A 15,575-nucleotide genomic window follows, 5' to 3' on the forward strand; every position below is an offset into this window, starting at 1 on the left:
ATAATGATTTGCCAGGTTGGCGTCCATGCCGAAGTAAAATTAAGAATCAGGACTCTGTCAAGTTTTATAATGAAAAGATGTCAAATGCGGAAGCGTAAAGCATACAAAAATAATTTCTAAAAAAAGGGGAGGTTTTTGGTGAGCCAGAAGTCCAGATTTTAGATCATTCCGGATTTCGGACTTTATACTGCATTTTCCATTCACAAAACAGGAAAACTTAATTTTACTATTATTTCTACAAAGATTGTGTACGCAGAAAACGGTGCAAAATCAAAAGGTCCAAAATGTTATTGTTTGAAAGGGAAATTCTATTTCATAAAAATATCAGATAGCTGCTGTCTTTTTTCTACGGCATTTTTCTCTCCTTTTCTTATAATCTTGCTTGCCTACTTGAGAATCACAGAGCCTTTGTCCCATTGAAAGTTTATTCCCAGCTATTTGTGTCTGTTTTAAAATGTTCCTAAAGCAAGACATGGGATTGTCATTGCAAATATTTATACAACAGCTTACTACTGCTTTATCAGACTGATAAAATTCTATAAAATTTTGTACCTTACCACATTTTACACAAATTTTGTGGGTTCATAACTTCTGTTAGAGGGAAAAAATCATTCTGAAATGAAAATTATTGGTCCATATAAAAAGTCACAGTAGAATGGCTCTGTTTCAGGATATACTACTACTACTACTTTATCCTTTCATGGCTTTCATGCATCATGATGGGGAAGGTATACTTTTACAGAACAGTGCACAATACATGGGATTACTATTACTTAAACACACTTTAAGGAGAACTTACCTAAGCTCTAAATAGAAAGTGATTTCCAAATTCAATGTAATAAAAATCCTACTGGACACCTCTATAGTGCAAATGGAAAATAATTCTGAGACAAATGTTTAGGTTGGCAATGCATATAATGTAGCGACACCAGAGCAGCATGAAGTTCCTCGAAGTTTCTAATAAAATCTCTACGCTGACATATACATGCTATTCGTTTAGAGGAAGACTGGCACGTTATTAAAGAAATACTTCTAATGTTTTGATTTGCATGTATAATTTAAATAATTTAAGAAAATTTTATTAAAAAACTGATATGTTTTATCAAAGAAATCAGAGTAATTACTAAGTTTTATAGTGACACATAGTTGGTACCATATAAAGTAAAAGTTTGAAATGACTAGAAAGCTCAATAAATAAACAAATTTTCATTAAAAAACAATGATTTTATTTAATATATATTGTATGACAAAAAGTAATTCATTTACAAAAGAAGAATCATAAATCTTCATTTAAACTTCTTACAGCAAACTTTAATCTTCATCTAAACCCTCAAGTTCATCTTCATTTCCTCCCATTGCTCTCCAAAAAGCAATTGCTACCTGGAATAAATGTAAACTTTTCTCGGTAAACTTTCAAAACACAAACTTTATACAAATTTATATCAAAGTTGTTTTAAACAATTTTCTAAACTACTTAAAACATATCATCAAACAGGGGAAGTATTCTTTTTTCCTCATTTGTTTAATCTACTGTACATAAGATTTATATCAACTTTATGTAAACACAAAATTTTAAATTAGGATATCAAATAAACAATGGAGAAAATTCCTAAGAATATGGAAATATGCTCTTTCTAATCTTTTTATTAATCTTTAATGAGAAAATGAAATTATTAATACAGAAAACATGCAGAAATCTACTGCAATATAGAATAGACCAAGTGTACATTTAAAGGATTCTAGGTAAATGATTATATGTGTATTTATCAAGGAGGTTAGAATAGAAGGAGGGAGGGTTCGCAGTTTCCTCCACTATCGGGGAATGAAGCTCCACGGAACAAGCGGTGTCCATGTTTGTAAATTCAAAACATTTGCCATACGGTAGTTAAACGTACGTGTTTCTCAGCTGTTAAATGCAGGGATTTTCCAGTAAAAATATCTTAAATTTATAATGAAATGCTTCGCTATGGTCAGTTTTTTGTTTTAAAGTTATAAAGATGATATCCATAATTTACTAAGTACAGAAAATCATTAAGAAATAGTTCGAAATCTAAATGATGTTTCTGCATAACTTCAAGAATTTGTATACGTTTTATTATCAACTTGTTGGGTATACTTTCCAATTGTTTCTTTAAGAAGTGATATTTCTGATTTATTCGCAATATTATTACAATTTATTAAAGAATCATTTAGAATAATTTTTACCTGAAATTAATAGCAGATAATTATCTAAAAAAATGGTAACATGTTGCTTTTTTTAAATGAATGTTTTAAATAGATTTTTTTCACAACCAACAACCTTATATCAACAAGCAAATAAATATTAATAAAATAAACCAAATTTATGTGAATTCAATGATTTCAGTTTATGCGCGTTTCATATTTATAAATCTCAAAGAAATTACCCTGAATTAAGCTGAATTACAGAAATGTACCTATATAAATTTTTGGATATATCTTTTCACATGTTCAATTGTGTAAATATTTTACTTACGTTTATCGCAATACTACCCAGAAATTTGTAAGCTTATGCAAAAACATTTTAACAACTGAACAGTTTATCTCGATCAAATGCACAAATTATATTCGTAACAGTTCACAAAACTTAAAAATGAATAATAATTAATGCATAAAGAAAGCGTTGCTTTATTTAACACTTTTACAATTCATAAAAATAGTAACAATTGATTTCTTACTTTTCATGAAAATTATGAAACTATTTACCTAAGTGTTCAAATCATACAGTTTAATTACTAGCACATATCATTGTATATACCAGCTGTAAGCAAAAACATTAAAATGTATTTAACATGTTTCAATTATTATTAAGTCTTTTTTTTCACATCTGGAAAGAAAACAACATGACATTGTGATATTTTTTAACATATTTATGAAATTACACACACACACACACAAAGAAAATCAATACTTACGAGTAAACAGTAATCCCAGGAATATTTTTTGAAAATCTATTTGTGCATCCATATGCAATATAAGTTGACATGCTTCAAAAAGAAAAGGAAAAAAATGTTACAATTACAGACTTCCTTGCACAAGTCACAGTGATAACAGTTACATAGCCGCCAAGCTTCACCGTTTGAGTTGAACCTTCCCTTCTTCTATTCTAACCTCCTTGGTATTTATCCTATGCTCATTCCTTATTTTCTTCTCTCCTAACATAATCACAGTTAATACTTCTTTCTTCAGATTTTTTCTTAAATGAAACGAGATACAAACCTAAGTAGCACAGCAATGTCGTTCGTCATGGATGTCGTCACAAAAACGTTGCAATATGTTGTCTTTAAGATGACCAGATGTCCGCAAAACTGTTTTGCAACCGTTGCAAAGACGTCTTTGCAGATGAGGTTTTTGTCGCATAGACGTTGTTAGTGCGTCTTTCACAGGTGATATTTTGGTTGCGAAAGCATCGTATCATGACGTCTTAGCAACAGCTAAATTTTTGCAAAATTCCACCTTTTTGCAACAGTTGTGAAAATGTCGTCATTATGTTATTATGTGTTATATACTGATTTATGTAGAAAAATAAGCATAATATATATTTCTTCTTTTTTAAAATTTTGTATTCCTTGTATTTTTATAAAGTTTAAATATTTTATCATTTCCTGAAAACCAGAAGATAACACATTTTTTTTTTCTCTTTAGACTAAATATGCATAATTAATAATAGCCTTAATTATTTTCAGTATTTCAGTATACCATATTTTTTAAATAACTTAAATTCTAAGTTATGATTATTTAAGATTTCATAATTTTTTACTTCGTTTTACAAAGTAAAAAGGAAGTATTGTAATCATGAAAAGTTTCAGACAGCATATTTTAACCCCTTCGCGCCAACTGTCACGTATACGTGCCAACAACGAACACACTTACCTACCGGCCGACACGCAGGCGTGACAGAGCATTTTCCCGTTTACTACCGTCACGTATATGTGCCAGTACTTTGAACGCTTTTCAAACTATACTTTCTGCCACAAGATGGCACTGTATGTCCATATGGTTTCAGATACATGTACATTAGACCTTCTACTCGAAATGAGAGAAGCATGACTCACATACACCTGTTTTTGATTATATAAACAAACAGGGAACTAAATGTTTCCGAATGGAGTGATTTATGACGTCTTTTTAAATCGCACTTTATTCGCACGTGGTAGTTGTTTATTGTAAGTAGAAGATTTATATGCGCTAAAGCGTTGAGTATTTCGGTTTACAGTTCAGTTTTTAGAAAATAATTATATCTTGTTAGACGTGAATTCTTTCTGTTTCTACCGTTGAATGTCAAAGCATCGAAAATGTTTAACAGAGCATGAAATAGCAGAAATGATGCAAAATATTTCAGATATTGATTCTGAAATTCTGATATTCTGATATTGATTCTGAAAGATTAACTGAAAGACGTTTTCCAAAACTTTGTTCAGAAGAGACTGATAAGAAAATGAGACGACGATGCTTCGTTTGTTTACATTCCCGGAAAAATCCTCCAAAACGGCAAATGAGTTATTACGAGTGCAAGGAATGTAACGTAGGACTGTGTGTAGATCCCTGTTTTCAAATTTTTCATACGAAAAGAGAATTTTAAGTAATATATTTAGTTTTCAGATGTATGTTAAAATTCATAAAATGGTGAGTAATTAAAATAAAATGTGTAAAATATGCATTTAAACAAGAAATAAGGTAATTAAAGTATATATATAAAAATATGTATAAAGCATAAGCCGTTTAAATACTCTATAGAGCATTATTAAACAATGCGTTGATACTTCGGAAATTTCATGGATTTAGGCTTAGTAGCAAAAAAGCCCCCGGCCCTGGAGAGACGCTCGCGTAAGACACTGCCGGCCTCAGCGATAAGCGCGCGTTTTCGCTACCCGGCTCAAAGGGGTTAAAGAAAATATCCATTTTGACCGCTATTGAATGAAATTTAACGATGTTTTTGCATGACATATGTATGTAAGGTTAGAATAAAAGACTCTTTTCCTCTAAAAATATTATAAAACTGCTTTAAAATGAATTCTGAAGAGAACTTTTCGTGGTGTCTATACGTACGTATCTCGCATAACTCAAAAACAAGTAGCCTCAGAATGTTGAAATTCTGTACTGCTATAATATGTAGATGTACACCTCGTATTTTGGTAGAAATCGGCCGCACCAAACGTATACAAATATATTTATATATACAATCAAAAGTCGTTAATCCGGACTTGTCGGGATTTCGGCGATTCCGGATTATAGATCATCAGTTTAAATCTCGTAAGATGGCATGCAGAAATTCTAAAATTAAAAATATGAAACAGTAATTTATGAAATAAAGAACAATTATGATCTAAAGGGTATCAAAATTTACAAAAAAAAAAAAAAAAAAAAAAGCTTAATATTTATTTGTTTACTTTATTAAACATTTCTTTTATAGTAAGTTGTTTAAGTTGCTTAAGTTGGTAAGTTGTTTAAGTTTATGTGATAATACTTTATCTTTAATTCTATAAACAGACATAATTTCTTGTTCAGTTACAAAGTTGCGCTGTTCAAGTCCTGTAATTGCTGTGCCGAGAATACCGACTAACTTGTCAATCGAAATTTTTTCATTTTCTTTAACCTCTCTGTCACCTTCTTCATGTCTTTATCCATTTTTTGCAGCAATTTCACTTTTAGTTTGATGGACATCGAAACATACTTTCGTTTTGTAGATCCTTTGGGAGCTCCAGCATCAGAAATTCTATTTGACATAATTGAAAGTTCAAGTTTACTTTTATAAAATCGATCTTATAGTCTGCAAAAAATAGTAAGCCGGATCCAATTCGAAGATTAAGGAATAACGCAATCATCAACATTAACCGAAATGGCTAATTAGATAATTTTAGATTATACCGTTCGTTATACATAAAACGCGCACGCGAAAACGTATTCTGCGCTTGCGCACACGCATATGCGCATTCGTAAAGGTTTTACATGTACGCCTATGCGCATGTGTCAACGCGGCGTATGTGCAGAAAGTTTTTAACTTTGAGGTCCGGATTATAGATCATTCTGGATTATGGGTGTCCGAATTAACGACTTTTGACTGTATATCCATTCTGTTACACAGCTCAGAGATCTCAGTTTTTCTATGTTCATAAATTGAGCATTTTTTGCTTTAAAATTATTGAATTATGTTGTTTTGATCTTCCAGTTAAGGTTTTTATGCCTTTAAGAAATCTGCAAGCAATATTTGTAAAATTATCAACTATTTAAAAGCTGTTTAAGTGCGGTTAAGCCTAATTTTTAAATAACATGGTGGACATATTTGTTTACATTTGAAACAGCAGAATAGTAGATTTGCTGCCAATCTAGAGAAAGTAAGCTTCGCAACAACAAAGATAACGCCTTCATTTATTATTGGGAATTAATTCATGCTTAATCCTTTCTGGAATTTTTCGAGAAAACAAGTGTTTAAAATTTACTTCAAAATTTTTAATATAGATATTTTGAATTTTTATGCATTTTTACCTAGTCGCGAAGTGAGAACTGAATTAATTGAATGAGAAATGCCGAATCATCCGTGAAAATTTGTTTCTTTTTTGTTTTGTTTCCTTAATTTCTTTTATACATCGTTCTAGATTTATTATAGTATTTGAATAAAATATGTGGCAACGTTTAGATAATTCTTCAAATGATATAAATTTTGTGCATTCTGAGTTATAATATGAACAAAATATAATGCTGTTAAGTGAACCTAGCACCAGAGTGTCGCTATGGTAAACAAATACAGTGAATTTATTCTATTGTGGTTTATGCGCTATCGACGAAGTAGATTTAATTCAATCCAATAAGTTTAAATGAAACGCAAGGAAAAAATTCGTATAATTTAATATTTCGTACAAGGAAGTCATGTGGTGTACACATCAAAATTTCCTTAAGTGAGAGTAATTATGAAAGTGGTTATTACAAATATATAACATTAATAGTAGGTTTTAAGTAAATAAAACTCAATTAGACATAAATAAAAGTAAAGATATATATGTGGGTAAAAAAAAAAGAGCATTTCTGATAACAGCATTATCACATTTATTTCTGTTAAATCTCAGACGTTGAAAATTGCCCGTCATGATATATTAAGAAGCGTTTCTTAACCGACTGCTCAATTTGTGGATTGAAACCACTTCAAAAATTGCAGTTGCCCCCCCCCATATTTTGAATCTATATAAATTGGAGAATTGAAAAATGCATTTTTACTTTCTAGAAAATACTTTGTATGTAGATTTTTATCATGAGAAACTATGTTGCCAGAAAAAACAATTTCAGATGTTATCAGCAAAAAAAAAAAATTTTTTTTTAAATAAATCAGTCGAATTACAGTTAATTTCTATTTATTGCATAATATAAAAAAGCAAAATGTATAAAATTTAAGAAAATATAAAGCGCTGAGGGAAAAATACCTTAGAAATGCAGTTTAGTCTGATAAGAGTTCAAAACAGGGTTCAAGGCAAAGTCCAACTTCACAGTTTTTGCACGAGATTCAATAAATCTAATAAATAATTCAATAATCAAGATAATCGCTGAACGTTTTCTGGCAGCCATTTCTGTAAGAAAAAGGTGGCAAAAAGTGAAGTTAAGCGCTAATACCATGTGCCTTCAAATGCCGCAATTTAGTGGACAACTAACGATATCTGTTGGCCAAAATGTAAACTAAACGTCTAATACTGTATATAACTTATTTCAATGCTTAAACGGGGAAAAAACGGGATGCGTTCCTCAATAAAGGAAGAAAAACATATGCCCGTGGGATAAGCAAATTTTGCTACATTTGAGTTGCCTGTGGAAATTGTGGGATGATCAGCCAGAGGGTTAAGGTAACATAATCAGTATTTTACCTAACTCAAGTATAAATTTATTCGCGTTTCACAGTAAAAAATATAACCATTAATTTCTATATCTCCAAGATAGTATAAAGTAGTTAATAACTGTGATCAAAAATATTTCATACAAAAATATACTTAAATCTACTAATAACTTCCCATATTCATATCTAAAATGAAATAATAACCTAACAAACAACATACATGAAAGCACTATTTAAGAAAAAACATGAACTAGTAATGTTTGAAAGTATAAATAGCACAAGAAGGTTTGTATTAGCAAAAATATTTGTGTTTTTCAAATAGTAAGCAATTAAAAATGCAATAATTATGGATTGCAGTATTTACTAGTAATGCTGATGTTTCTTAACACCATTTCTTTCGATCATATGTTAATGTAATTACTTATTTTTAGTTTCTACATTTTAGAATAGTGGTAAATTACAATGATTATTTCATGCACTTTTTATAATCAATAACTTTCCTTTTGTTACTGTACAGAAATAATTTAAACACTATAGTATACAATAGTAAGCTAAGTACGTTAAATAGCACATGATGAAACTTTTGTTTCTATTTATTATGAATTTCTTTGGTATCACCAGCACATATAAAGTAAGCGAAGAAAATAGAATATACAGTCAAAAGTCGTTAATCCAGACTCGTCGGGACCTCCGACGATTCCGGATTATCGATTTTTCTGGATTATAGATCATCAGTTTAAATATGGTAATATGGCATGCAGAAATTACAAAATTAAAAATATGAAACCGTAATTTATGAAATAAAGAACAGTTATGATCTAAAGGGTATCAAAATTTACAAAAAGAAAAAATTTAATATTTATTTGTTTACTTTATTAAACATTTCTTTCATTGTAAGTTGTTTATGTTGCTTCGTTTCATGTGATAATACTTTCTCTTTAATTCTATTAAACAGACATAATTTCTTGTTTAGTTACAAAGTTCCGCTGTTCAAGTTCTATAATTGCTGTGTCGAGAATACCAACTAATTTGTCAATCGAAATTTTTTCGTTTTCAATAACCTCTGTGTCACTTTCTTCACTATCGGAAGCAAATTATAATGACGAGGAACTTGATTTAAATCATATCAAAGACAGAGTACATTGAGAAGAAATACTACATTCAGTAAGGAATTATAAGCCAAATAAAATAAAAACATCTGCTCTGAAGATAGGGATAGTGCTGACAGATCAACTTCAAATTCATTGCGCTCTGCGGCGTTTCCTCCCCCCCCAGAGCAGCGTGAAATTGATAAACAGATTTCGTATTTCGAAACATACTTTCACTTTGTAGATCCTTTACATATTAGTAAATATATGTCGGAAATTTTATTTGACATAATCGAAAGTTTAAGCTTACTTTTATAAAATTGCTCTAACAGTCTGCAAAAACGGATCCAATTCGAAGATTAAGGAACAACACAATTTGCAACATTAACTGAATTAGATAATTTTAGCTTAGCTTATACCGTCCGTTATACATTAACCGCGCATGCGTACACGTATTATGCGCATGTGCACACGCATATTCGCAGCCGTAAAGGTCTTACGCGCACGCATAAACGCCTATGCACATGCAAACGTGAAGCATGCGCAGAAATTTTGTAGCTTTGAGGTCCGGATTATAGATCATTCCAGATTATGGGTGTCCGAATTAACAACTTTTGACTGTACTTAAATTTAATAAAAAATAAAACATAATTTCCAACATTAATTTATTGAGATAATCTAATAAACATACATATTGGCAATATAATTTACTTAAATTTAATAAAAAATAAAACCTAATTTCCAACATTCATTTATTGAGATAATCTAATAACAGTAATATTTAAAAAAACGCGAATTACACAGTGTTTAGAAGAATAGATACCAAACAAAAAGTAATAAAACTGCAATTTGCAAACAATAAAAAATATTTAGTGTTTTTTAATACTACACAATTAAATATCACATAATTATAAATGACAGTATTTCATAGAAATGCTAATGTTTCTTTAACACTATTTTTTCGATCATACATTTCATACACTGTTTAAAATCATTAACCTTTTCTGTATACTATACAAAAGACAACATACTTATAAAATGTGTATTATTATTAATTTTAATGTATTGCTTTTTGCTATTACATATATCTAATTCATCTTCAGGCATATTAAGTACTGGTACCAGTCCAATAATTTTTTTGTATTTTGAAAATAACGAACATACCATAACAGCTTGAATTGTTATTGCTTCTGTATTGATTAGTGATGAGTCGGTACTACCGAACCGGGTATTTTGTAACTGGTACTGAAAATCGGTACATCCAAGTACCCGTTACTTCTGTACCGAAATGGGTACTTTTCGGTATTCGTTACTTCTGTACCGAAAAGGGTGCTTTTCGTTATTCGCTACTTTGTAACGAAAATGTGCGTCTCTTCTCGGTATTTCGGTATTCGTTACTGGAGGATCGCTGAAGGTTCAGCTCCCTTCGGTTTTGGTACGAGGACAGTAGTATCTGGTTGTATTTACGAAATGGTGATATGCGCTCCTTGTGTCCATGAATGACCTTGAAATAGGGCATGGAATGGCAAACATGAAAGGGGGAAACTTCTGTTTCGTTCGTAATGGAGACTAGAGTTTGAGGTAGTATAATTAATTGCCTTTGCGTACGCAAGAGGATGAGTGTGAAATAGTGGAAATTTTTCGAAAGGTGTTGTGTGTGTGGGGGAGAGGGGGGAATAGTAGCATTTGGAGTCACTGTCGCCGGCATTGCTCGCTTGTGATTGGAGTTGGTATAATCAGGAGGGAAAGGGAGGGGAGCGCTAGAAGATTTGTGATCCGAATTGTGCATGTTTTAATTTTTCATTGTTTGTAGGAGAAAAATGCATGGATCTGAAATGATTGATTTGGTAAGTTGCTGTTGTTGGATTGGTGAATGGAATCAACTACCAACTAGATTACTTCCTTTTCCTCAACATACTTTTAGCATAAATCATGAAAAATATTTTTCGTTTGCTTGCTTAATAGGGCAACGTAAATCATATGATCCTTTTTAAATAAATATGATCCTTTTTTATCCCGCTGTACCTACTTCAGAAAATGTCACAGCATCTAGTGGATCACTAAGCCAATCAACATAAAATACAGACGCGATTTTAAACTTTTCTAATGAAAGAACAAAGATAACTGACCCACTTATGATAATTCTTCACCCTTCTAAAAACAGATTTTCATCTCGCCAAAAACTAAACTCAGGTCACGTGCCTAATGCAGGATTGTCAACACCTGCTTTACCCCCCAGGATGTGATGACGCTCCTCCGATAGGAAGAGAGGTGAACTTTGACCTGGCAGTCCGAATCTTCTTCTTTTCTTTTTTTTTCCCCTCCCTCTGAAGCTTATTTGAGGGGGGGGGGGAACTATCGAATGGAACACCGGAAATTATCCGAACATGTTTATGTAAACATACATGTCCCTCCCTTTTCTTCCTTTGCATTTTTTGCTCTTTCATGCCTGATTAATAGAATCATTAGGCGATATTGCACTTACACTTTTCACAGCGTAGTGTTGATTTTAGAATTTGCAGCTTGAGTGAACAGCGGAAGTCATTAATAGAAATTTTTTTATGCTTATCTGACGATGATGATGACCATCTCCCAACTTCGTCACTTTTCCCATAAGATTCATTCTTGTCTCGTACTGGTGAGTATCGGTACGTTATAGAATTGCTATTATTATCGTACTGGTGAGTAACGGTACGTTATAGAATTGAATCTCTATCAGTTTCTTACGCCTCAGGGAAAAAAAAATCGAATTGCAAAATGTCTAGTAAGAAAAGAAAATTCAGCTTGGTTTGGCAGCACTTTTCCTATACTAATGAAGATGAAAATGTTATGTGTGACATTTGTAAAGACCTTTTATCCATCAAAGGTGGTTCAACAGAAAATTTAAAAAAACATTTGCAAAGGAAGCATCCTTGTGTAAATCTGCACGAGAAACGCGCTTTGCCGAATCAAGATGTTGATGATATTGATGCCCAGCCCGTTCTGTCGCCACTAGCCCTGCAGATGGTGGGTAACCATGCACATCCCTAGACTCCAGCAGACTACACAACTTACGGTAGACAACAGTGCTTGTGATATTGTTGGTGTATTTTCACAAAAATCCCAGTCCAGCATAATGCAGTTTGTCCAGAGAAATACGATGGATGTACATAAAAAAAAAAAAAAAAGTAATCGGTCGCACACTGATCAAAATGGTATATAAGGATTTACAACCAATAAGTATCGTAGAAAATGAGGGATTCCGAGAATACTCAAAGGCTTTGAATCCAACCTATTCCTTACCTTCACGGAAAACGGTTTCTAAATCCTTGATTCCTGCTGTTTATGAAAAAAAAAAAAAAAAAAAAAGAATAGTTTAAAAAATGTTCTTAGTGCTGTACAAAATATCTGTTTGACTGTAGACTGTTGGAGCAACCAAAAGGCTGAAAGTTACATGGCCGTGGCAGGCCATTTTATTGACGAACACATGCAAAGGAAAACGGTACTGATTGACTGCTCAATTTTTGATGAACATCATTCAGCCAAAAATATTGCAGAAAATATCATACACATTTACCAACCACATTTTCCGATGGAAAAAGTGTCTTTAATAGTGACTGACAATGCCAAAAATATGATTAACGCTGTCGACAGCGAACTAAAGTTAAAACATTTAGGATGCACTGCACACTTTCTCAATTTGGCTGTCACAAATTCTCTAAACGGGGTTAACGACCTTCTAACGAAAATTAGGGATATTGTGATAGTTTACAGGAGAAGTAATATCGCTGCAAAAAATCTGCGAAAATATCTGTGCTCTAGCGAGGAGAGAAAAGACTTAAAAGTCATCTTAGATGTGAAGACTCATTGGAACAGTACGTTTTATACGGTAAAACATTTCTTTGAACTGAAAGACGCTATTCATTTTACAATGGGTTTGATGAACAACCCCCAGAGGCTCTTGACGTGCCAGAATGGGAAAGTGTCCAACATCTTTGTGACGTTTTGAAACCTTTTGAAAAGGTGACATGCGAGTTGAGTTCGGAAAAATACTTGTCAGCATCTATGGCGCCAGTGTTAATAGGCAGCCTTAAAAAAATCTGTGAAAATCTGCTTAGTAAAAGTGTTAATGAACAAGTACAAAATGTGGTACTAGTACTACAACGTAAATTGTGTAATAGATTTACAACTATCGATTCAAGAGAAGACATTGCTCAAGCCGCTTTCCTTGAACCTCGAATAAAAAAATTGGGGCTCAAATGTGATGTCGCCAAAAACATTGAAAGCGATATTATCTGTGAATTATCGGTAGTTGCACAAACTACCCATAATCTTGTTGAGGATGTGGAAGGGGATGATGAAGAGATAGACGAATCATCGGTTTGGTTCGAGTTTGAGAGTAAAGTTAAAGACTCTCGAACTTTATCAACTCCTGCGGCAGACGCGGCGATCGACAAAGCTACGGCAGAAGTGAAAAGATACCTGCAAGAGCCCATTCTTTCCAGGAAATCTGATCTAATGGAGTGGTGGGAAAAGGATAAAAATGTATTTCCTAATTTGTATGAATTATCACGGAAAAAATAATTCCTTGTGGCTACTTCAGTGCCATGCGAAAAGGTCTCTAAAGCTGGATTAATACTGAATGATCGGCGAAACCGTTTGAGTGGACAAAAGTTGAAACAACTAATTTTCTTACATTACAATTATAATATTTAATCATTTGTTTACCTTCTTAAAATTCCAACCTAAGTACAGCTTAAAATGTTTATATCTATGTTTATGGGAGTCAATTTTTTTATGCTTAATTTTTCGTTACATATTTTAAGTGGTCTTTATTAAAAAAAAAAAAAAAAAAAAAAAAAAAAAAATAGAAGGAATTAAATGCCTAAAATTTCCATAAAGTTAAAAAATTTGATACTTTTATAATGTTTTGCACAGCCTATCAATGTTTTATTTGTTTTAACTAAATGAAATATTACTTCATTCAAATGTCAATTTCTTGAAAAAAAATATTATTTTGAAATTGCATTTAGATTATTAATATAATATAAAGTTCTACAGTCTATTATTTACTTAGCTGTACTCACATATGTTAAGTTCTCATATAGCTAAAAGCATGCTATCTTATTTTCTAGTGTTTAAATCATCTTTAATTTAAATTTTTATATCGAATGTACTTATTGAATTCATATAATGCGATTTTACAAATATTTTTGTTGCTTTTTGCTGTTACAGCATCCAGATATTACGCGTTTTTAACCATTTTGCTGAAATTTACTTATTACTGTAGTACATCCAAACATATTACATTATCTCACTTTTCAAAACATATCTCATTTTCTAGTGCTTTTGGTAATTCAAAATGTTTAAATCAAATATATATGTTTATGCATTTTTAAAAATCATATTTTTTGTTTTTAAAAATATTTCTAATCATTTTGTTGTTTATTGTACGGTGCCAAATCTCCAAAAGTACAAATTTAACTCAAAATAAACCTAAATGTAATTTAAAAAGGAACAGTATAAACTTTTTTTGTGGAAAAGCTCTTCAACCATGTGTATATGAATAAATGTGTAAATTTTATTTTATGCCAGTATTGTACAATTAAACACACAAGGTCATTTATGTCATATTTAATGTTTAAATTATCTTACTTTTTTATTCAGAATTTTTAATATATATAGGGGAGTGTAGAGAATAAGAGATTTATCTTTTTTAAAATTTGGTAGCTTGAAAAAGTTTTATTTCGCAGTGGTACTAAAGATCATTATCTTATCTATAAGTGGGATAAAGGTTTGTGAATATTTTAATTTCTAGACCCTACGCACCCCTATGCCCTTTACTACCGAATTGAAGGTATTAAACGACTTCTGTGGTATGTTATTTATCCGTATAAATAAAAAATATCATGTTAAAACAGATTGATCATTAAATTTCTGATATATACTTAGGAAACTGCATCCTATTGGGTTGCTACACAGCTAGTTATAGTTAATTTTCTATTTTAAATTTATTGCAACATTTTTACTCATAGTATAGTGTTGCATCAAAATTTCTATTTTCCGATTTTTTTCCTTTGTTTCCCTCCAACAAAACAACACAACACAACACAGCCGAAAGAAACATAGTGTACTCCTTCAATATCATACAAAGAAAATCTTCCGACGTTTTTCAAGTACGCAACTATGCTCATTTGGGGCTGTCCATAAATGATGTCACACTTTTCTGCAACATTTTGGACCCCCCCTCCCCCTCTTTGTCACAAAGTGTCACACTTCAACATACCTCCTCCTCCTTTTGTCACATGTCACACAATATTACGTAAATTTATACTTGCAGTTCAAAAACGTAGCACTACGTTATAGATCATATTTCAGACTTTATTTTTAAATTTAAACTATATGTTTTAATGACATCTGTAAATATAACAATAATAATGATTCATGCACTTATTTTGTATGAAATAAGAGAGAAGTTTACAGCAAAAAACATAATTAATACACAATAACAATAAAATTACAATTTCTGCAGCTACCCTATTCTCAAAACCTACTCTGAATGCCTTTTTTTTTTTTTTTTTAGAAAAAAAGGAATGTAAGTGAAAAAAAAAAATCGCATGAAAGTTGCTTTTGCCACAATTAAGGAAATACCTTCAAATTTTGGTAATTTT

At 31.5% G+C, this 15,575-nt stretch overlaps 1 protein-coding gene across 4 annotated transcripts in view; it reads right to left on the bottom strand.

The window, feature by feature from the left end:
• Window positions 1-1,203: 1,203 nt before the first annotated feature.
• LOC118202321 (alpha- and gamma-adaptin-binding protein p34) overlaps window positions 1,204-15,575 on the bottom strand; it is a 65,502-nt gene continuing 51,130 nt past the window's right edge. For all 4 annotated transcript variants that reach the window (XR_015040313.1, XM_085813498.1, XM_085813497.1 and 1 more), the window contains one exon: window positions 1,204-1,380. Coding sequence is in view for 3 of the 4 variants with exons in the window: in XM_085813498.1 (XP_085669624.1) it covers window positions 1,312-1,380 (69 nt within the window). In the remaining variant the exon portion in view is untranslated. The remainder of the gene's footprint in view (window positions 1,381-15,575) is intronic.

The sequence above is a fragment of the Stegodyphus dumicola genome, chromosome 3, assembly GCF_044657685.1.
Source record: "Stegodyphus dumicola isolate Sdum_Otavi_A_Nest chromosome 3, ASM4465768v1".
Lineage (NCBI taxonomy): Eukaryota > Metazoa > Arthropoda > Arachnida > Araneae > Eresidae > Stegodyphus > Stegodyphus dumicola.